The sequence below is a fragment of the Arachis hypogaea genome, chromosome 13, assembly GCF_003086295.3.
Source record: "Arachis hypogaea cultivar Tifrunner chromosome 13, arahy.Tifrunner.gnm2.J5K5, whole genome shotgun sequence".
Classification (NCBI taxonomy): domain Eukaryota; kingdom Viridiplantae; phylum Streptophyta; class Magnoliopsida; order Fabales; family Fabaceae; genus Arachis; species Arachis hypogaea.
The window spans coordinates 4,010,479-4,033,347 of record NC_092048.1 but is presented as its reverse complement, the minus strand read 5'-3'; the positions used below and the strand labels follow the sequence as shown (position 1 = coordinate 4,033,347).

Below are 22,869 nucleotides of genomic sequence, written 5' to 3'. Positions count from 1 at the left end.
TCTTCTTGCATAACAGTACAGTAGTAATAGTAAGAACCTTTTGTTTTAAGTTACTAGAATTCAATGGTTTTAATTATAATTTCGGAAAATTATTATGCTACAATAAGTTAATAAAATTAAAATCAAGTTCAATTGTTGAAATACAATAATAATCTCCTATTATTGCTACTCCGATGATATTTAAAAAAAAATGATATTTATTTATCCAATAAGAAACAATTTCTTCTGGTAAAATGAAAACTTGATAGAATAATACTATATATGTAAAATTTAAAATAATTTCGTACCAATTTATTTAAAAATTTATCGTTAATCAATAACTTATTATATAAATAAAACGAAATTAAAATTTCTAATATTTACGCGGGTTGAATTAACTATTTACGTAACTCAAAATATTATAATTTTTTAATTATTAAATTATAATTTATATATTATTTAAAATAGAATTTAATTTTAATATATTAATAATATAAAATATTTATACCGTTATACAATTATATTTATTTTTTAATATAAAAAATAATATTTTTATTGATATAATAGTTTGTATTAAAATTAAATTCTATAAAATATAATCAATAAAAATAAGGAAGACTTAATACTTATTGTCAATGAGTTATAATTCAAATGGCATAGTTTTCTCGTGCTCAATTAAGAGGTTACGAGTTCGAATCTTCTATCTTTGTTAAAAAAAAAAAAAAAAGCCAAGACTCAATGCTCATTCTCCATCAAAAATCATGCAAAAGAAACAACCCTCACACACTAGAAAAAGAATAACAAGAAAGTTGCAAACACAAAATTCAACTAGGCCGTTAGTGTTCCCGTTCATGAGACCATAGCCACTGTGTCTGTGTGCCAAAGAGAAGAGTAGTAAGTAACAACTAACAACCCAAAAAGAAGAAAAATAATAAAATATCCAATATTACTCACCGGTAACCGAACCAACCAGTCCCTCCCCAAAAACAGAGAGAAGAATAATAATAATAAAAATAAATTGCTTATATATTCCTTTTCCCTCTTAAAACGGGCTCTGAAAGTTGTTTTCCCTTGGCACTCTCGTGTCTCTATTCCCCTCACCGATAACGGAATCCAAATAATCGGCGATGTTTTCACTCTCTCTCTCTTCCACCGTCGCCGAGTAACTCACAAATGCAACTACCTTAACTAGTTATTTCTCCTTTTTTTTTTTTTTTACGGTTGCTTTGTTCTGTGAGTTTCTCAACACTCCTATTTCATTTTTTCCGGCAGCCGGAAAATTATCCGGCGTGTACTCCGGTACGAAAGAACCAGCTCAGGATTCTGTTTTCTTTATATTTTGTTTCTGTTTTCCTTTGATCGGATCTATTTTTCGCCGTCGGAATAATCATCGGAAGAAAATCGACGGCGATGTCGAAGTGAGAACGAACTAGCTGAGTTTGATTGCTTTAAGCTAATAAAGAAATAGAAAGAAAAAATAAATAAATAAATCTAAGTTCGGTTTAGGTTGTTGAAGATTTATAAGAGGCGTATCGTATTATCATCATGTTCGATCTTAATCTAAATGCGGATTGCGACGATTCGACTCAGAACGGTGACTCGGCAGTTGTGATGCTGTGCGAGAAGCTTCCAGAAGGTTCCTGGAACCAAATGACGGAGTCGGCCGGGACATCGAACTCCTCCGTCGTCAATGCCGACGGTTCGAGCAACAACGACGACTCGTCGTGCTCTACGCGCGTCACCGACAACGCGCTCACTTTCAATTTCGGAATCCTGAAAGCGGACGACAACGGCGTCGTGACGAAGGAGCTGTTTCCGGTGAACGGAGGAGCGAACTTCGTTGATTCCGTGAACTGGCAGAAGAGTAAGTTTCAAGGAACGAACGGCTCGATTGATCTCTCGTTCAATCGGCAGGGAGTGGTGGACGGTGAGGTAAAGGTGGTTCAGGTTCAACAACCGGCGAAGAAGAGTAGAAGAGGACCAAGGTCTCGGAGCTCGCAGTACAGAGGCGTCACCTTCTATAGAAGAACAGGACGATGGGAATCGCATATCTGGTTCGTAATCTTCAATGGTCAAATATGAATTGTGAATTTCTGGCGGTTTTTCTTTTCCTTAGTTATGATTTTGCTTGATTAATTATTACAACTAGGAAGGACATAATATTATGTGATAGGATATATTGATTTTCATGTGATTATTTATATGTATGTATCTATATTAATTTTCATTTTTAAGTTTGTTTTGTGGTGTAGGGATTGCGGTAAACAAGTTTATTTGGGTATGGATTTCATTTCATTTTATTATTATAATTATTGTGAATTTTACTATTATTTTGAAACTATATTACATGATCATTATATTTAGCGTGTTTTTGACGAAATTGGTATTGAAAATTGTAGGCGGATTCGACACTGCTCATGCTGCTGCTAGGTAAATAAAACGTTGCACTTGTTTTGATTGATTGATTTTTTTGTGGTGATTGAACTTAGGAAACGGTTCTTTATACTTTTTGAGACTTCAGAATTTGATTTGCTATTTTACCTTTGCTTGACTTGGGGTTTCAAACAATTAGAGCCTATGATCGAGCTGCTATTAAGTTCAGAGGAGTTGAAGCTGATATCAATTTCAATCTGAGTGATTACGAGGACGATCTTAAACAGGTTAGAAACCTCACTACTAGCACTTGATGAGTATGAAAGTGGATGGTGCATAATATCACATCAGATTTCTGAACAATTTTCTTAATAATGAGCAGACGAAGAATCTATCCAAGGAGGAATTCGTGCACATACTCCGTCGCCAAAGCACTGGTTTCTCAAGGGGGAGTTCAAAGTACCGAGGAGTGACACTCCACAAGTGTGGCCGTTGGGAGGCTCGAATGGGACAATTCCTTGGCAAAAAGTGAGGACATGTTATTTTTCATATTAATTGAAGTAGTGATCAATTGTGCTTGTAGGATTAGATGTTGGGAATTCAAGTACGTAGTTGGCTGCAAAGAGAGTTGGTTTCTTCTGCAGCCTAGTACTCAATGGGTCTTTACGCTTTTTACGTTTTTGGAGAAACATGTATAAGATTGTAGTATGCATGTTTCAAAGAAACGATTGGTAAAAGGCGTTTCGGTTATGGAGATTGCGATGCTTTTCATGATGCAGGTATATATATCTTGGGCTATTCGACAGCGAAGTAGAAGCTGCAAGGTCCTAGTGATACGTGAATTACATTCTACCTGCACTGAATTTATTACCCTGAATTTTCAAGCTCACTAGCGCTCCAATCCAACCCGTGTATCCCTTTTGATTTTCTGGAATTCAGGGCTTATGACAAGGCTGCTATCAAATGCAATGGAAGGGAAGCAGTGACTAACTTTGAGCCAAGTACATATGAAGGAGAGATGAAATCTCCAGCCATCAATGAAGGTATAACAATGATCTATTTTGCTCCTCTTAATGTACAAGTGAGTAATGTTGTCACTGTAAAATTGAATTTGTGTTTGTTTTCTACAGGTGGCAGTCCTAATCTTGAACTTAATTTGGGCATATCAACTCCAGGACATGGTCTGAAAGAAAACAGGGGGCAACTCCAGTTCCCCTGGGTCCCTTACAGCATGCATGCTGGAAGAACAATGGTATAGTTGAACATCAAATCTACATTTTTTTAAGGTTCATTCAAAATTATGCTTTCACAAGCCTTCATTCAAATATGGCTTTCTCTTTTTGAAGGTTTTTTGTATAGTTCTATTAATTCTTCACGTCTTTGTCCTACCTAGTGATCATAACATGTCGGACTCTCTTTGTTTGCAGGTGGAAACCAATGTTAATTCAGTAATTGGTAATCCATCTTCAGAAAGGCTGGTTGCAACTGAAGAGCATCCTTCTCTGTGGAATGGCGTGAATCCTAGTTTCTTTCCCAATCAGGTAAATTTGCTATCTGATATCTCGTTTTAGAATTGGAGTTGATTGCACATTTCCTTCAAGTACTTCACATTAATGCGTTTGAATGATACCTAAAGTTAGAAGTTGATTTTTATGTTCAGGTATAAGTAATGAATTTTGTGAAATTTTGGCCAATTGATCTTGTTGGATATAAAGGGAATTGTATCTGTGTGTTTATATCATTTAATTTTCGTATTTCAATTTTGTTAAAAAAAAGTGCCTGAAAATATTATTTGGTGTTCAGTCATAAACAAAATGATGAATAATAAAGAGCTCAGCAACATTATATTTTCGCAAACTGTCCATAGAAGGTTCAGACGTTGCAACACTCTGCATCCATTGAAATTGAACTCTCTAGTGTAATCAATTCCATGATGGCATGCTTTATTATATGTGGCAAAAATCTTTGTTTCCTGGCTTCAAAGGAATGTTGAAATATATGGCAGGAGAGAGCTGATAGGATCAGCATAGATCATTCCAAAGGACTCCCCGGTTGGCCATGGCAAATGCACAACCAAATCACTGCTACCCCAGTGCCTCCTTTCTCTGTTGCAGCATCATCAGGATTCTCCATCTCAGCTACATTTCCATCTAACGCCATCTTTCCGGCAAAATCCATGAACTCAACTCCCCAAAGTCTTTGTTTTCCTTCATCTGCCGCTCCTATCAGCACTGCAACTCAATATTACTACCAGGCTAAGCCCCGGCAGGCACCACCCTAGCACCTGTAAAACAGATTGAAGACAAAACCATAAGAATTTGTTTGCTTTCAAAATTCTTTGTGAAATTAGGCTACTGATTGATGTATTCTAAAGACCTGAAATATGTTCGTTGCTGCTTGCTTAAACTGTTTGTAGTCTAAGAAGCTTAGCATGTATGCTTTGTGGATTTTTTTTTGTTTGTTTGTTTGTTTGTGAAAATTTAAGAAAACAGTAAATTCGAGTGCACTAGTTACTAGTTGCCCACCAATTTTCAGATTATAGTAATTGCTTGTGCACCCCAAAAAAAATGATTTAGAGTTAGAGTACGTAAATGATGCTTGCCATATATGTTGCAGTACTCACTACCAATATGGATTTGGCAAATAACATAGATGAGCTCAGTACTATTTTCAGAACAATGACAGTTAAATCAGTTTCGGTAGGTGAGCTAGAACCTAACGTTACAATGTTACTGTCTCTTTCCTTCGCGACTAAACCTAAGGACCAAAAGTAAAACAGATGCAGCGGTTTAAAGGCCGGTAGTAGTACACTAACATATATTTCGGGCAAGAAACTATCCTTTCTTTTTCTCTCTAAAACTTATTTTGGGAATTACTTTGGTTACTGGTTGGTGGTGGAGACAAAGTACCTGTCAGATCCAAGTGAAAGTGAGGTTAAAGGAAAATAAAAATTGAACTCTTATGAGATGTGAGTTGTGAAATTGTGATAAGGCACCCTGCGATTTTGTTCAAATAAGGATTGGCCACGTCCTACAGCAATACGCCAAATGGGTGACAGAAGTGATTGCACTAGTTACTATGTTATTATACTGGTAGCAAGCAGTACAGTTTCATTCAGATTTGACAGCAATGGAAATAAAATGGTCCAAACCTTTGGAATTGGATGTTACTGCTCAACACTCATGCCTCACATATTATCTCTCTTCTGTTCTGTTCTGTTCTGTTGTACCTTCTGAGCAACAGTTAAATGATAGAAAGAAAAAAAAAAAAGAACAGTCTTCTTTTTTCTGGGTCAACGGGTATAGGTGTTAAGGTTTATATGGGAGGGTAGTGTCTTGAAAACCAAGGGATGGAGATGGTTACCCTTAGCCTCCGGCCCCCACCCATTAGGGTAGGCTTATCAGAATAGAGTCCATTATTGTGTGAGTGCTATTGCTGGGTAGGGGACCAGCCCGCCCTTGTGTTTTCCCTCCCAACTAACTCCAAATAAGTACTACACACATAGACCCTTCATTTAAAGTTCAAACATATATATGTCACGTAACTACATAAAAATTCATATCATGCAAAATTCTAGCTTTATGTTACTGTACGATCATCACCAGAGAGTAGTTGAAAGAAAAAGACATTAAATCATTTTTAATTAATATGGATTAGTAGTGATTTATGATTTTGATCACTCTAGAATTTTCCCTCTACACTTCTAGTTTTGGCTAAAAAAAATTAAATAACTTAAAGTATAGTTTATTTTTACTACAATATGGCACGTGACATAAATACACATCATAATAAAAAAAAATTATATTATTTCAAATTTTCAATTTATTCATTATCTTAAAATGATTATTTGTTTTTAATCTTTAGCAACTTCAGTATCTTTACTTAGTAAATTCATAAGTTAATTCCTAAAATATAAGGAGTTACAAACAAGTAAAATATGAATTTTTGGTCATTCACTCATTTATGTTGTCATATATGATTGCATATGTTCTCGTTGTGAGCATCTATCCAAATGGTGGCCATATTCAACTATTCTCCCACTTCTTCAACCTCCATACTTGATGATACCAATCTAAATTCATAAATAATGTCATTTTCATGATAGACAAAGTTCAATTTGAACCACAAGCATTATCTTGATTTTATCAATCCTAAATATTTTATTTCATGGTTGTGAGTAGGTTTAAGTTCATTTTTGGATGAGATTCTATCCCATCATCATGCATCTTCCTTCCTCCTCCTGCTCCTTCTTTGGAGCATAAAGGTATCAACTATTAACAGTGATGGAATTTCTAGCAACATACACCACCTACCAATTACACAATATTTGCTGCTGTTACATCCACCCACTTTGGAAAATTATATTACTAAAAAAATTTGAGTTAAACCCAAAATAGTCCCTAAGATTGGCGTTATGCATTAAAATCGTTCCTGAGATTTCAATTGCACCAATTACGTTTCTGAAATTGAAAAAAATGCACCATATTAGTCCCTGACCTATTTTCCATTAACGACGTGATGACATGGCATGATGACGTAGACTGTAAGTGACACGTGGCATGCTGACATGGATGGTTGTGCCACGTGTCACAATGTTATTTGGCCTTGTGTTCGTTTGTGTCACGTGTCACAACAGTATTCATCCACGTGTTATCCATTATGTCATCGTTCTATATGCACCAAATTAGTCCCTCACTTTGCATTAAGTGACTCATTTTAGTCCCTAAAATTGAATGTCGTGCACCAAACTAGTCCCTTCACTAATATGGTGTATTTTTTTCAATTTCAGAGACGTAATTGGTGCAATTGAAATCTCAAAGACGATTTTAGTGCATAACACCAATCTTAGAGACCATTTTGGGGTTTAACTCAAAAAAATTTACTTGTGCATAATTGTATAAAGTTATTATATATGATAATTATGAACTTTAAATATATTAATAATAAATTTACTGAAAGGATTTTTGTACATTAGTCATATTATTAAAATGATAAATAAAAATATTATATATATACAAAAAATTAATTACTAAATCAATCATTACATAAATATATATTATTTAATTTATTTTTAATGTGTATTTTATATTCTAATAAATATTTTATACGAATGACTCATTTAATAATTAATTTTTAATATACACATAAGATGGTTGAATAATAAATCTTTATAATATTTAAAAAATAAATTTGAATCTTCTAAATTTTAAATTTTTACTTTAGAGAATAAAGTGTGATCTCTTACTCTTAAATTGTTTCTCTTTCATATTTTCTTTTGGTCCTACCTATGAAATAAATGGTGAGAGATCACACTTTACTTTTTAAAGTGAAATTCAAAATTTAGATGATCCAAATCCATAAAAAATGATGTCTAAAAGATTTGGCAAAAGAAAACAAATATTTAATAAGTTATTTAAAGTGTGTGCGTGCAAATATCCACGGCTCCATTTTAAAATTAAAAAACAAATCTATACCAAATAAATAAATAGAAGAACCTCAAACGCGTGGCTCCAAAGATGACACCGAATAACCAACTTGGGTTGGTCGAGTAGTCAGTTCACTCGTTCGCTTAAGCAAGTGTCGGGGGTTTGAATTTCGTCTTGTGCATGCAGCAACCCATTCGCTAGCGGTAGACCCTTAAATGGAGCTCCGATCCGCGACGGATTAGTTCTTGACCTGTCGGGTTTGAGGATACCATGGGCAACCAAAAAAAAGATGACACCGAATTGGGTTGTATTGGAAGCCCACATGGTGTGTAGCAGGCCTTTGTTTAATCCCATTTACTATTAACAAAACTTTAGGTGGCTTATACCCAAAAAAATAAAAAATAAAAACCCTCTTTAGGTGGCTTACCATCCCACTAACGTGTAACGTCACACTGTATCCTTTAAAAGGACTAGTAACTCTGGTATGACCAAAAACAAAAAAACAAAATAATAATTGGCATAAAACTCAAATCTGTAACGAATTAGTTTTGGATCTTTTGAATCAAAAAATACTGTGAATAACTAAAATAATAATAATAATTAAAAGTACCAGAAAATCTAAGAGTGTCTTGAAATTATTCAAGTCTTCATTAATTTGTGACTTAGTCCTACAATAGCAAGCAAATTGTTATCAGCCACTTAGACTACATATAAATTATAAATTAAGACACTCACGTGCAATTATTTTATATGAAGTTAATTGTTAGAAAGATATTAAATAATAATTTAGTCAAATATATTAAATTATTTAATAATTTTTAATTAATAATTTTATATAAAAACAATTATATATGAGTTTTTATCATAAATTATTTATACACCTAAAAATTGAATATTTATTAATATATAACATAATCTAAAGATAAAATAGAATAAAAAATTTAAATATTAAAGTAGGAGACAACCAAAAATAAAGAATAAGTGAGACAAATAGAAAGAGAACATATATATTATATTATTATACATTAAAGAGACACCAAAAAGATATTATATATTAAAGAGTAAGTATCAAGTAATTTATGGATAGTTCACCACTACCATCACACCACTATTTTTCACTCACCATCAAACTCAACCCCATCACAATAGCAACTACTAAATCTCCACTCTCACGCACAATAACAAGTATTTTTTTTTTTTCAAAAATAAACAAGCTTGACAAGAGAAATAGAAAACAGAAGGAGGAGAGAGATGAGGCACAACTAGAAACGGAATGAGAAGGGTGGATGAGGGCAAATCGGAGGCTGAAGGGAGGACGAGGGTGGCGAATTCGAGATGGAAATTTTACGATAAAGAATAAAATTAAAACTCTTTTAAATGTTAAAAGACAAAATTAAATCAAATTAAACTAAACGTTAGAAATAATTTTAAAAAATTTCAAAAACATTAAGAACAAAAGCATATTTTACCATATAAATTTCAAAAGTTTGGCTATACCCATCACAAAACCAAAATAAAATGAGGCATTTTAAATAAGCAACCCAACTCCATAAATAATAAATAAATTAACATAAAAAAACGTTATATTTAAAAACAGTTGAATACCTGTCACCCAACCCCATTCGACGATACTAGAGGTGCACATGAGCCGGGTAAAACTGGGTTTGATGTGACCCAGATCTGACTCGAAATATACATCGGGTCTAAATTAGACCCGAATCCGACTCTAGATCCGATGAAACCAATATATTTTCGGGCCACAATTATACCGGGTGAAAACCGGACCGTTAATATTACATTACGTTGATACCTTCTTGTAAGCTAGCATGTAAAAATATCCAAATTTCTAATACTCCAACCATTATTTAACATAGTAAAATTCACTTAGAAAAATATAACAAGAACCAACCCTTCTTCAAAATTAAAGCATAACCACATTCAATACTAAAGTATAACCACAATCAATCCTAATATTGTCTAATAATACCAAATATTTAAATCAATACAAATAACACAATATTATGCATTAGTCTAAAGTCTTATGCATTCTAAACATAAAACATTAACTTATAGTCTTATAATGACTAATAACACAAAATATTAAGGTTTACAATACTTAAATTCCACATAAGAATAGTCATGATCCATCACTAATAACACAAAATATTAATTGTGTATGATGACCGGGCCACCGGACCGACTTCGGGTGACCCGAGATATGGCACGGACCCGACCCAAAATAATAACCGGGTCTATTTTTGAGACCTTTACCCGATTCTAAACCCAATGAAATCACACCAAATTAGCCCCTAAAATATTTGAGACTGGGCCAGACCTTCGAACCGGGCCGGATCATGTGCACCCCTAGTCGATACTAACTTTTTTTCCCCAATTTATATTTTGTCTATAGCTCATTATTCACCAATCACATCCAAAGAAGATTATGACAATTAACGACAAATAAACTCAAATCACAATTCAATTTTCTGCTATCAATATAAAGGCTATGTTGTTAAGTAATTTGTGTTATGCATTGTTTAACCGTAGTAGGATGTGTTATATATATTGAACCTGCTAATTCTTTTTGCCAATGACAAAATCCCATGCCCAATCATCACAATGTGATGCTTTCAGTCCCACTTCCAATATATTGTTAGAATCCATCCCGACAACGATATTACATACCATTCCAAATATTCCATAAAATTTGCGCATGGTAGTTGCCTATTAACACAATTTATTCTAACCATTAGGACCAAGAAAATCTCAAGACATTTAAGCCATCGCGAAAAAAAAAAAAAAAAAAAACACCTTTTTTTTTTCTAACAAAACAATGAAACATCAAGGTTAGGATGAGGCAAGTTCTGAGACTTGACAGGGTAACTAAATCATAACATGTTTCGACTGAAGGGGCAATCAACTATGGTTGCTAGCTAGTAGCTACCATGTTTTTATACCTGTTAGTTCTTCAGTCTGATTATTTAGTTTTAAATGCTTTCTCGAAGTCGAGCATAGTTGCGTGCATGGTAGCTAAAATTTCGATTTAACTCTTAAAATTTTTTGATATTATGATTTTAAATGAGTTAATCAATTTTACGAAATTTATACTAGGTCTGACGATTTTACGATTTAAATATTAAGATTTTATGTTTTACGTACTTAATTTTTTTTTTCGATTTCACATAAAATCTCGATTTTCTCTACCTTAGTTACGTGCAATATTTTTTAGAGTAAAATCTTTTTCGTCCCTTGTCTTTTTTTAATTTAAATAATTTGCATTTGCATATTAAAAAAGGACAACCCGCCCCTTAGTGAAAAAGAGGTATAAGAAGCGGATTGTCATTTTTTAATCGTTAAGGTGCAAGTTGTTTAAATTTAAAAAGGATAGGGGCCAATAAGAAATTTTACTCTATTTTTATATTTAATTACTCTATTAGTTCCTATAGTTTGACCAAATTTGCAATTAGATATCTCTCTCTCTCTAATATATATATATATTCAATTAGATCCCTACACTACTTTAATTTTATAATTAGATTATTTTTATGTCAAAAATATTAAAATAAACAAAATATTTCGTCCAAAAAATATGTGACAAAAAATCTAATTAGGTTTTTATTTGTCAATACTTTCAATTTGAGAAGAAATATTTACTTAACTCTAACATTTTTTACATTATAAAATATCTAATTACAAAATTAAAAATAAAGTAGAGACTCAATTATATATATATATATATATATATATATATATATATATATATATATAAGCCTAATTAAAAACAGTAAAAATAAAAAGACCAATAGAATAATCAAATAGAAGTACATAGGACTAAATAATGACTCGAGTTGAGTCTTCCAATTATAACATACATTTATCTCAGTATTAGTTGTTATTATGATTATTAGAGTCCCTATACTTTGGGCAATTTACATAAATAAAATAAAAAAATACAACAATTAGAAAAATCAGACGCAAATGCAATAAACTTAATTATATATAATTTGTGACACTCTAACGCGGTTTCTAATTACACGTAATCCACTAGATCTTGTCGCGGATTACGTTCAAACGCTGCGAACACATAAACCGCTACACCCTGTAACGGTTTATGAAGATATAGGCCCTGTATTTCGCGAAAGACCCTATAGTGGATTATGAAGGACCTGAAACTTTGGAACAAATTCATGAATACCAGTATAATAGTAACAACCCATGATGTAAAATGTACGAAGTCATACAAATATACTCGTCATAAGTAATAAGTCATAAGCGTCGTACAAATATATGAAGCCATAGAAAATATAATAGCCACAAGTCATTAACACTAACACAAAATAAATTACTACATAAGTCATACAAATATAATAGTCACAAGCCATTAACACTAACAGAAAATAAATAAGTCATATTTTATACAAATATAACGGTTGGAACTAACACAAGGGGCGCTACTGTTGGTCACCACCATCATCATGATCGTCCCCAAATGGACCAAATAGGTGCGAACCTGTGTCACATTGAGTCGGACGCCTAACTCTGGTCGCTCGCTGATCTCCAGGTGGAGCATCCTATAGACTCACTCCAAATGCAGATGGCGGCGTCCCCCCATGCCAAACCAAGTCCCCCCCCCCCCACGCCGGTCTGTCACCCTCAATATGCAAGTGGAAGTCAGTCATGCACCCAGAAACAGGTTGTTCATCTACGGGCAGCCCCAACTGATATGCCACATCCTGGAGCGTGACAGTACACTCTCCGAACGGCATATGGAAAGTGTGGGTCTCAGGCCGCCACCTCTCAATAAATGCGCTGACCAGAGGCTCATCCAACCAGAACCAATGCGCGTTCAGCCTAGCCAAGTGGTACAACCCAGCCCTCTCCAAATAAGGCATGATCCTATCATGTAACGGCATATTCTATTGCCTGCGAACGCTATAAATACATCGAGTTGGCTGCATATTCAAAAATAAAGAACAGCCGATTAATTTCTAATACTGACATCACCAAACCATAATTTATGTTTCAAGACATAAACTACCTAGGTTTTAAATCAACTTCAGGACAACAAACATCACAAAATTAAATCAACTTGTAAATCTTAAATTTCTATTAGTAAACCATACACCTCCAAAAAATCAGGTTTCAAATTTCCAACTTTAGATAATTATTGCAAAACTAACAAGAAGCCATAAATCCTACATTTCAAATTCCAATCTTAATTTCTAAATATCTAACTTCAAATTTTCTACATTTAAATTTAAATTTTAAATTTTAATTTTCAAACCCTAAACTAAACTAAGGTTCTATTTTCCTAATTAATAAATAACTTCCTTAAGATTAAATAAAATATTCAGATATTATCCACCTCAAAGAGAATAAAGAGACTTACTTTTTCATTAATGGTTCCGGCTATGTGAACAACGCTGTTGAGTCGGTACAAGCGCCTTTCATCTTCCATAGTTCCACTTAATGGAACTACTCCAAGAAACTCACCATAAATCCAACCTTTTTTCTCTAACTTCTCTCTACTTTCTCTCTCTAAGTCACTATCAACACTCATGAAATGAAATCCGCTATACACTTACGCAGTTTTTATAGTGAATCACTCCCTTCATAATCCGCTACAGGGTCTCACGAAATACACTTTGGACCTATATCTTCAGCTGCGTTTGAACGTAATCCGCCTGTCGCAGATTACGTGTAATTAGAAACCGCGTTAGGGTGTCGCGGATTACATATAATTAGATTTGTTGCATTTGCGTCTGGTTTTTCTGATGGTTGTATTTGCGTAACACTTTTTTCTATTTATTTTATTTATGGCAATTGCCCCTATACTTTCAATGATTATTATTATTATTATTGAAATATCACATAATACACCAAACTTTAGTCACATATATTAGGGATAACTTTGTTTGGATGCACACAATTTTAGGTTTATGAAGATTTCATTCTAACCCCTCTAAATGAATATATTTCTACTAAGCCCCTTAATTACTCTATTTTTTATTTATCCCTTTAGTTGCTTAAAGTCTAAAACTATCATGGGTTATATTTCTATTATGCCCCTTAAATTACTCTATTTTTTATTTATCCCTTTAGTTGCTTAAAGTCTAAAACTACCATGAAACCCATGATGATTTCTCGTTGAGTGTTGCTGAGATTTTCAGCTTTGAGCGTGACAACCAATGTGACCTCCACCAACAGCATCGGTGAAGCCCAACACTATTGTGTGCTTTGTACTAGTCTGGATCAGAGTCGCTATTGTGAGAGGGGTGAAGACCGCCATTCTGTAGAGGCGAGGATGATGCCACTGCTGCCTTCATCCCTACAGGCATTGGCACTTTTGGGTTGCCACCTACTCTTCCTCTACCCAGCTCCCTCCTCTCATCCTCTCCCTCCCATCAACCATCCAATATCTGCCACCTCTGCTTCCTCTTCTTCCTAGCTTCATCCACCTTTGCAATATATACATTAAGGGGGCAAGCTAGAGATGCGTTCATTTAGACAGGGAGAGTTCAAATCCATAATCCTATCCCTTGTGTTCTTGTTATGCCACAATATTCGAGTACACCTAATGTTATTTGTGTTTTTTGATAAATAAGCTAGGTAAGTTATGCTCATCACAGCTTTGCTCATTACGAATAAAATTAACACCACTTTATCTACCTAAACTTAAAAACTTATTATTTTTCAGAAAATGCAAATCAACCAACGAAACTGTAACAAATAATATGCGGCAACACTCTCCCATCAATTGTTAAAATAAGCATTAAAATATTAAGTGTCTTGCTAAACAGTTTTGGAGATAATATGCACATTGTAACAAATTCGGGAGATCAACTTGTAGGCATTGTTATTTGTTAGGATTTAAGATAAAGGAGAGAAGTGGAAAAGAATTTAACTGGTGAAATGGAGTGGAGTAAAATTTAATAGCAAACAAAGGAAGCTCATAACATTACCACGGGCTCCCATTCATTCTCAAAACCATCAACCCAAACAAAAGTAGAGAGAGAGAGAGAGAGAGAGAGAGAGAGAGAGAGAGAGAGAGAGAGAGAGAGAGAGAGCTTGGAGATTTTTTTAAGGGGGAAAAAAAGGAAAGGAGCCAATTGGCTTTGCCGGACATGCCACAGTATTACACCACATACCCACAAGGGAGGTTAAACGATACGGAAAAATACAACAATAAATGTGACTTAAACTATGTGATTTTTTTTGAACCAACAAGTTCTCACCCTCCGAAGGGAAAACACTCAACTAAGATCTACCTGCTAGCACCGGCAGTTTGATCACATTAGTCATTAGCATTGATGGTTGACGTCTTGAAAACACCAGCACAGCTCCCGTCCGCAAATCCAGAACTGGAATGGATTAGAAAAAGGGGAACATGAGGGAATAGTTACAGAACAAGACAATGTTTATATGACGATAACATTATACCCCTTCATTAAGGCTTAAAAAAAGGCACTTAATTTCATTGTCATATGCACCGGCAAAGTGCTAATGTGATATAAACCAATTAAACCATAAAGACTGAATCAAGAGAACAGAAGATCAATAATTACCAACTGCAGCTATAGATTAATGCTTCTTGGGAATTTCATCACTAGGTAGCCCAATACAGCATTACACCAATCCGGAGTCAGTCTCATCTCCGTGACACAAAAACTGTTCTGTCCAATTCTGCACAGCTTCACCAATGCCAACAATAAGAGAATACATAGGCTCGCAAGGTCACATCCCAAATGTTCTATTGTACAGATCACCAGAATTTGGCATCCGATATTTTGAATCATCATATCCCGAGTAAAATTTATTGAATCCAAATCTTTCATTTCTCAAAAGTTCAGCCACGCCTAGATTATTTCCACTTTGCATCTCATTCCACCCATCCCACTGGCCATTTGACATGACTGCATTCGTAGATTGCTGCAGAGACATCTGAGGGTATGGGGAAATATTACTGACCTGGGATTGGTCTAACCTTGAAGATATACCATAAGAATCTCCAAGCTGAGAAAAGGTATTCCCAATATCCGGAAATCGAAGATTCTGTTGAGGCTGTGAGAGAGATCTTTGCATCAATAATTGAAGTCTGGCCTCATTATTATCGAAGTAATTTAACTGTGGCATGAGATTAGATCGCATGTCAAGTGCTGGGGTGTTTAGTGCACCTTGAAATCTCCCTTTACCAACAGCCAAAATAGCAGGGTCCATAAATTCAATATCCCCTGCACCACCGATATTTCCAGTTGGGGGTGTTTGATATGAATTTCTCAAAAAGGAGGAATGGTCAAGCAATGAATTCCCTGTCAAAAATAAGAACATTCATTACCAGCCAATAAATGATTTCAAAAAAGGGCAAGTCAAGAGACATCATAACTAACCAGGCATCGAGTCATAAGCCGGCTCCACTCTCTCATGAGAAGAAAAGCCCGGTGGTGGCGGCCTGCTTGGAACTGAAAATCCTGGTGGGGCTGAAACCTGTGCTCTTGAAACAGCTGTAATACAAAGGAGGCATGGTGTAAGATTATACAAAGCCTAGAAACAGCTAACATTTGCTATAATATTATGAGCAAGTGATATGATTTTCATTCAAATCAGTGATCAACTTAAAACAATACAAATTTGAAATGTAATCTTGGTTGGTATGTATATAAGCAATTGGCATTTAGCCTGAGCAAAATGAAAATCATGGATGACATACAAAATTCTTTTTTCCATCTAGCAACCCATCAAAAGCAAAGACGAATCAGCTTTGCAGGACAAAATAGAACGTCAAAATTATTCTAACATACACATCAATATCCAGTACAAACTAATAAAATCACAGAAGTGATGATAGTACCAAGCAAAAGGGCGAAAAGAAGTGGTGTGTGTGACATAGAGGATATAACAAAACCAATATCTGCCAGAAAAGAACTCAATACAAATTTTGAAAATGCATCTTCCTAAATGTTAAAGCAAAATGGCCCAAAATGGCATGTAAGAGTAGTGCAGTCAGTTTAAGGGAAGTTATTTTTATAACCACCTGAAAGCTTGTTATTAGAGTGAAGAAAATGACCACTGCTGATATTTTCAGCATCCTCGAAATTACTTGTGGAAAAACCATTTGCTATGCCCAATTTATCCATATAGTAATCTCCTTCCACAAAATCATGGATGACAGAGGACGTCTTTAGCTGTGGTTGGCTCACACCATAAGATGGATGCACATCATGGGATTGAAATTTGGATTCCTCCTGCCTCGCAAAAGAGAATCTAGATTGATTATTACTTTGAACTTTCCAGGAGCTAGATTTCTTCATCGAACCAGACTGGTTTTCAGTGTTGTCACCCAACAACTTAGCTAAATTATGTGGTGATGTCATTGAATCATCCCATGGATCCAAGTCCATAGACAATATATTTGAAATTATACTACTCTCACCCTTATCAATAGCACAATCTCGTCCAGTATTAACTGCTTCACTAACTAATCTTCCAATGCTTTGTCTGTTCCTTTCATCAAGCAAACCATAAGAACTGCTGCTGACCAATTTTTCAGGGTATCCACTATATACAGAGGAATTTGAAAGATATTCATTCCTATCTCTTTCATTAGCTGACACAGAACCAGCATTTGCACCAGTACATGATTCACCAAGCTGCTGAAGATGAGGGCTAGAATGGCTTGATACATGAAGGAAACTGGTTGACTTTGGCAAATAAGATCGGCAAACAACTTCTGGATCCTTAAGTCTTTGATTATCAAAAGATGCTACATCATCTTCAACACTATCTGAAACTAATTGTGAATGAGAATCCAATCTCCAATCTAAATGTTCCCTTGAACTACAAACCCCATTATCTGAGCTAGCACCTTTACCAGCCTCATTTGAAGTTATTAAATCTCTAAATTTGTCAACATTTTGCTGTGTTCGTTGAATTTCAGGAGATTTAATCAAGAAATCAGAAGGCGGGCTACTAGGTTTGGTTATGCTGGAATTTTCTTTTGCAGCATCTCCATCAATGTCAATGGAGGATAACTCACAGGACAAATTCTGAATCTCTTCATTGGTAGCAGTAACTGCTTCCTCAGGACCAGAGCTGCATGATTGTCCAGTGATGTAAGTGGAATTTACGGTGTTTAGTGTAGTACAACTACCTCTATCACTATCTTGAGAAGTCAGAGAAGACAACTGGCTATTCAATTTTGTAGGCACGGGAGAAATGTCCGAAGCCAAAGTTTTATCACCTGTACTAGCCACAATGTCGACACTATTGTATTGTTTCATGGGTTTCAACAGCCCATTTTTCACTCTAGGCATACCATGACTCCCATCACCTGATGGTGGCCTTTTTGTCACATCACAATGCAATGCAGAAGCCTGAACTGTACCAACAACAGCAGCAGAAAAAGGTAGTGAGCTGCCAACTGTATCAGGTTTTGCCTTGGATGGTCCATTTTGACATGATTGACCTCCCACAGAGGGCTGACAATTTGTAGTTTGGGTTCCCCTAGGAAAAAACAAAATATATGTTGGACACAATTATCTCATGATAATTCACCTTTCAAAGTATATATACCACATATTACCATACCATGAAGAACTAGAAGGAAGAGCTCCAGGTCTCCCACAAAATCCATTAGGAGGTGAACCTCTTACCGTGCATACAGAGTTCTGATTCATCATTAAATAGAAAATGTCAGTTTATTCCTATTCAACTGATGGCTGCACAAATACACTTCACAAGTAGTTTAGCAATTGCTAAAAGATGAACAGACAACATATCGAAAGATAATCCCAAAAAGAGGCAATAGTACACAACAGGAGAAAATCTTACACTTGAAGCATTTTTAACAATAGGCTTTGCCGAGGAGTTATTCATGCCATCATCAAACGGTGGAGGTAATATACTCCCCGTCCTCCTTTGCGTGTTGTTTGTGGCACCAGTGATTTGCTGAACTCGACTTCTTCAAAACAAGAGAGCAAGTCAACAAACAATTATATAAAAGCACTACATTCAGTTCAAGATTCAAAAAAAGAGATATGTAAAATGAACCCCCAAATACATAACAAATGATCTAATTGACTTTACTAAAGAAAAAAATCATCATGATAAAAAAATTGCTGAATATCAACAAATGATAGATGTTATTTTTAACCGAAAAGTTTTGAAAAGAAGTTATAAAAAAGTACCTGGTGTATGCTGAAATTATTTCATCTTTTGTAAAACTATCTTCTTGAGAGCCAACCTCATGTAGATATAAACAATCAGGATTGCTGCAAGGCTGGTTATAGAGATATATCCCCAATTAAAAGCATATTCAATTAAGGCACAATTTAAAAAACTGCAAACACAGTATCTTTCATACCGCATTTCGGAGCCATGCATGACAATATTTTGTGGTCCCAAAACAAGCCCTGAAAATGAGTTTAAAGGCGAATATAATTGTTAACCAAGACTTTGGGTCATACATGCCATATGCAAACCAAAAAAGATAAATATGTATGTTTTTTGTACCTTAGAGGTCTACCCTCCAAAACAAATCCATGTACATTTTGAATACAGCGAATTGCTTCTTCCTCCTTTGAATAAGTAATATATCTGAAACAAAACATCCAATTAGGAACTGCCCATTAAAGTAATTAAACATGTTTGTACAGACGGACAGAATATATCAAAGAAAGGGCCACAAATATGCTGCCACCTTTTTTAAGTCCATGCTACCTATAACTTGTTGAAATCATTTTGTTGGTTGTAAGAATTGTTCAATAACCCAAAACAACGCATAACAAAACACGGCAAGGTAACCGAGAAAACCATAATGCCAGTGAGGAGAAAACTAAACCACACAATAAAATAACTTACACACTGCATGTCTCATTTGGAAACTGCTGAATGACACCAGCAGCTGTCCGCGACATCGACACTTTTAAGACCTTCCCGTACTGACCAAAATATTCTCGGCGCTGGAGAAGCTGCATAAATGGTGATTAAAATAAAAAGGAAATTCAATCATGGAAAGGACTGAAAATCAAGGATGAAATATTCTGAATTAGAAAAGGCACCAATCAGGTACTCAAGCAATGAGAAGGTAAAAATTTTACTTCTTCATCTGCCAAGTTGAGAGGCAACCCAACTATGTAAACAAGGTTGCGCTGAATCACTCGCACGCTACTGAGCTGCTTCCTGCCATCAGAAGATTTAGTCTTTGCTTTCTGATTCTTCATCTTTTTCTCCATATGAATCTCATTCACCAATCTATAAGCAAAACAAAAATGGTGAAGGGCTAGTTTCACTTTCTAATAGCTTGGAATGTTAAAAAACTAATAACGAAAACTTCTTTGTCTGACATTATCAGTTGTTCCACGTGAAACATAAGTTGAGATCTCCTAAAATATATCTTGTTGAAATAAATTATTTTGACAAACCATGCTAGGGAATGAAAATTGCTTAGGGAATCAACATAACGTTTCCAAGAATACAGAAATATATGGTTAACATAACAACCTCTCACAGTTTGCAGCCATCCCAACAATCTTTTCCTTATCATAAGGGGAACGACATGCAGGGCATCGACCCTCTGTGTCATCCTTTTCAGCCATGTCCATTATGTGATGCCAGCACCAGACACATATCTACAAAATTAAGGAGAGATTAAACTGACATTCATTGGAATGAATCTTGTGATAAAGACATATAATCAGGAAACCAAACATAGACAGCATCTCGTATATCACAAGTACAAGTTGAATTGATTTGAGAGAAAAAGAAGGCATACTGTGTTTTAACCACCATTTTTAGCCTCACCGAAGTTGAAACTCCCTCCATCCCTTCTCTTCTATCACTTTCACGTTTTGGTACAACAATGAGAGAAGATGGGGAAAGGGAAGGAGCAGGAAACAATCACAACAGTACAAACTAATATAGAAACACGCCAGTCATGCCGCAAATTTAATAACAAAAAAATATCAACAACAAATGCCAACTCAAAAGATCTCAAGCCAAATAAATTCAGCGTAATAACGGCTAAAACTTGAAGCTTAAAAAATAACAATTGTTCAAATATCAAGATTAACGAAATGTTGTATACAATAAATAAGTAACTAAACTGACAAGGAAATCAAGTAGCCTTTACAAGATGAATATAAAACGCTGTTTTCTTCTGAAATAAATAAATGTCACTATAAAAGCTTCCTAATCATTTCAAGACCATAAGATATTATATAGGGTCAAACCTCATAACCACATTTGCATGGCTTCAACTGCTGATCGGTCAAATCCATCTCTTCAGCACAGAGAGGACAAGTCCTTTCTCCTTCGTCACTCATGATGGCTCTGAATGTAAAGAGGATAAGCCATAAGGCCCAAGTTAGTCAACTAAACATAATTATATCATTATATCAATAATAAATAATTTTCGTCATAAACTTTAGCAGAACATTCTTCTAATAGCCCAAAAAATTGAAGAGAGAAATGACAAAAAGAAAAAATAAATCCACACCCAGTGAGCTCAAAGAAAATAGGACACATGAATCACCCCCCCCCCCAAAAAAAAAAGAAAAAAAAAAAAGATCAATCGAAGCACAACTTAATCATCATACACCAATCAATATAACGACCAAAATTCAAAGTTCACAGTGTCTCTACACACTAAGGCATACACTTCAGAAACACAGTAACCAACAACCACCGCTCAAAAATCTGAGCACCGGACATAAGGCAAAATATGATATAATAAATCGACATTAAAAAATTATTAAAGAAATAAAGCGAGTTCAGAATCCATATAAACCCCTAACCCACCCACACAATCTTTGGACTCCATAAGATTCAATTAACAAATCATTGCCAAAAAGATCTTTAATGAATCAAACACAAGTACGGAACAGATCAACTGGACAACCCATCAAAACACATAAAATCGGATTAAATAACAATAAAGAACGATAATCAATGAGAACAAAATATCCAACATGTAAAGCAAAACCGAAAAGACGAGCTCCAAAAAATTGAAATCAGAAAACAGGCGAATGAAAACAGAATTCCATGACGTCAATAGCGAGGGCTAATTTGATTAATCAGAAAAACCAATTAGGGATCTAAGAGAAGATGCATCTTCTCTTCTCTGTTCCAATTAGGAAAGAAAAGAGAAATTAGGGTTAGGGATTGAGGAGTCGGCAACTCACAGTGTTGAGATCGAAACGCGAAAAACTGTGAGGATGAGATTGTCTCGAAAGCGAAGAGAGAGAGAAATAGAGAGAACAAGAAGAAGCGCACGATAACGAAGACGAAGAGAGAGAGAGCACAAAAGGGCAGAGAAAAACCACAAGGTGTCTTTTAAAAGAGAGAGAAAGAAAGAGAAGGTGCTGTTTGGATGGCGTTTTTGGTTCTCTTCCCTCTTTTTATCTGCGCGTCGCTGTCATTGTGTGCATCATAGAGGTCACTTAAATGGCCTCGGATTTGTAGCTAATTACGACGATTGCCCCTCACTATTTCATGTTCTGTTTTGTCGAGCTTCTTTAGCCACAGCTGGTTCGAGTGTTTTTGGTTGGGATCTTTCCGGTAACACGTGGTGCTCCCGATGACTGACACCTGGCTCTTCTTTTAGATCCGACGAATGTGCTTGTAGACAAAATAATTGTCACTGGAATATCGACATATATTTTTTTAAATGTTAACCAAAGTTAGGTATTGAATTTATATTTAATATTAAAAATATATAATATATTTTTTAGTATATGTTTTATGTGAATTATTATTACACTAAAATTTTACCAATATCTAAAAAACTTAGTCGAATATGAAAAGTTAATCAAATGAATTTTGTTATTATTATTATTATTATTATTATTATTATTATTATTATTATTCTAAAATGGTGATTTGTCTATTAAATTTTTGAAAATTTTAAAATTACTCTTACTATTTAATTTATGTCAACGTCATTAACAATTTTTATTTCAATAATACCATTTTTATTTTCCTCAACTTTCTTCTTCCTCTTTGCTTTCCTTCCCAACTTTTCTTCACTAGTCCTCCATAAACCCTTTCTTATTCATCATTGTCACCTACTTCCTCCACCTCCTTTTTCACCCTAACC

At 34.8% G+C, this 22,869-nt stretch overlaps 2 protein-coding genes and 1 long non-coding RNA gene across 5 annotated transcripts; 1 reads left to right on the top strand and 2 right to left on the bottom strand.

The window, feature by feature from the left end:
• Positions 1 to 1,017: 1,017 nt before the first annotated feature.
• On the top strand, positions 1,018 to 4,880 carry LOC112736567 (ethylene-responsive transcription factor RAP2-7). 2 transcript variants are annotated; one of them, XM_025786075.3, is made up of 10 exons: positions 1,018 to 2,033; positions 2,232 to 2,257; positions 2,379 to 2,409; positions 2,552 to 2,639; positions 2,735 to 2,880; positions 3,132 to 3,176; positions 3,292 to 3,395; positions 3,483 to 3,604; positions 3,780 to 3,893; positions 4,358 to 4,880. In XM_025786075.3, the coding sequence occupies exons 1-10, from the start codon at positions 1,525 to 1,527 to the stop codon at positions 4,631 to 4,633; spliced, it is 1,461 nt and encodes a 486-aa protein (XP_025641860.1). In that variant the 5' UTR covers positions 1,018 to 1,524; the 3' UTR covers positions 4,634 to 4,880. The 2 variants fall into 2 exon arrangements, with proteins under 2 accessions (XP_025641860.1, XP_025641861.1); XM_025786076.3 differs by lacking the exon at positions 3,132 to 3,176 and having other exon boundaries at positions 1,029 to 2,033.
• Positions 4,881 to 12,001: 7,121 nt separating this feature from the next.
• On the bottom strand, positions 12,002 to 13,608 carry LOC140177818 (uncharacterized). The gene is made up of 2 exons (XR_011869300.1): positions 13,168 to 13,608; positions 12,002 to 12,730 (listed from the first exon to the last, which is right to left on the bottom strand). It is a non-coding gene; the product is annotated as an uncharacterized lncRNA (long non-coding RNA).
• Positions 13,609 to 14,677: 1,069 nt separating this feature from the next.
• On the bottom strand, positions 14,678 to 22,153 carry LOC112736566 (uncharacterized). 2 transcript variants are annotated; one of them, XM_025786074.3, is made up of 14 exons: positions 21,956 to 22,153; positions 21,005 to 21,104; positions 20,277 to 20,404; positions 19,874 to 20,027; positions 19,635 to 19,744; positions 19,287 to 19,370; positions 19,138 to 19,186; positions 18,962 to 19,053; positions 18,606 to 18,732; positions 18,363 to 18,442; positions 16,810 to 18,278; positions 16,166 to 16,279; positions 15,344 to 16,087; positions 14,678 to 15,139 (listed from the first exon to the last, which is right to left on the bottom strand). In XM_025786074.3, the coding sequence occupies exons 2-13, from the start codon at positions 21,095 to 21,097 to the stop codon at positions 15,513 to 15,515; spliced, it is 3,075 nt and encodes a 1,024-aa protein (XP_025641859.1). In that variant the 5' UTR covers positions 21,098 to 21,104; positions 21,956 to 22,153; the 3' UTR covers positions 14,678 to 15,139; positions 15,344 to 15,512. The 2 variants fall into 2 exon arrangements, with proteins under 2 accessions (XP_025641859.1, XP_025641858.1); XM_025786073.3 differs by having other exon boundaries at positions 18,606 to 18,735; positions 21,956 to 22,146.
• Positions 22,154 to 22,869: the final 716 nt, after the last annotated feature.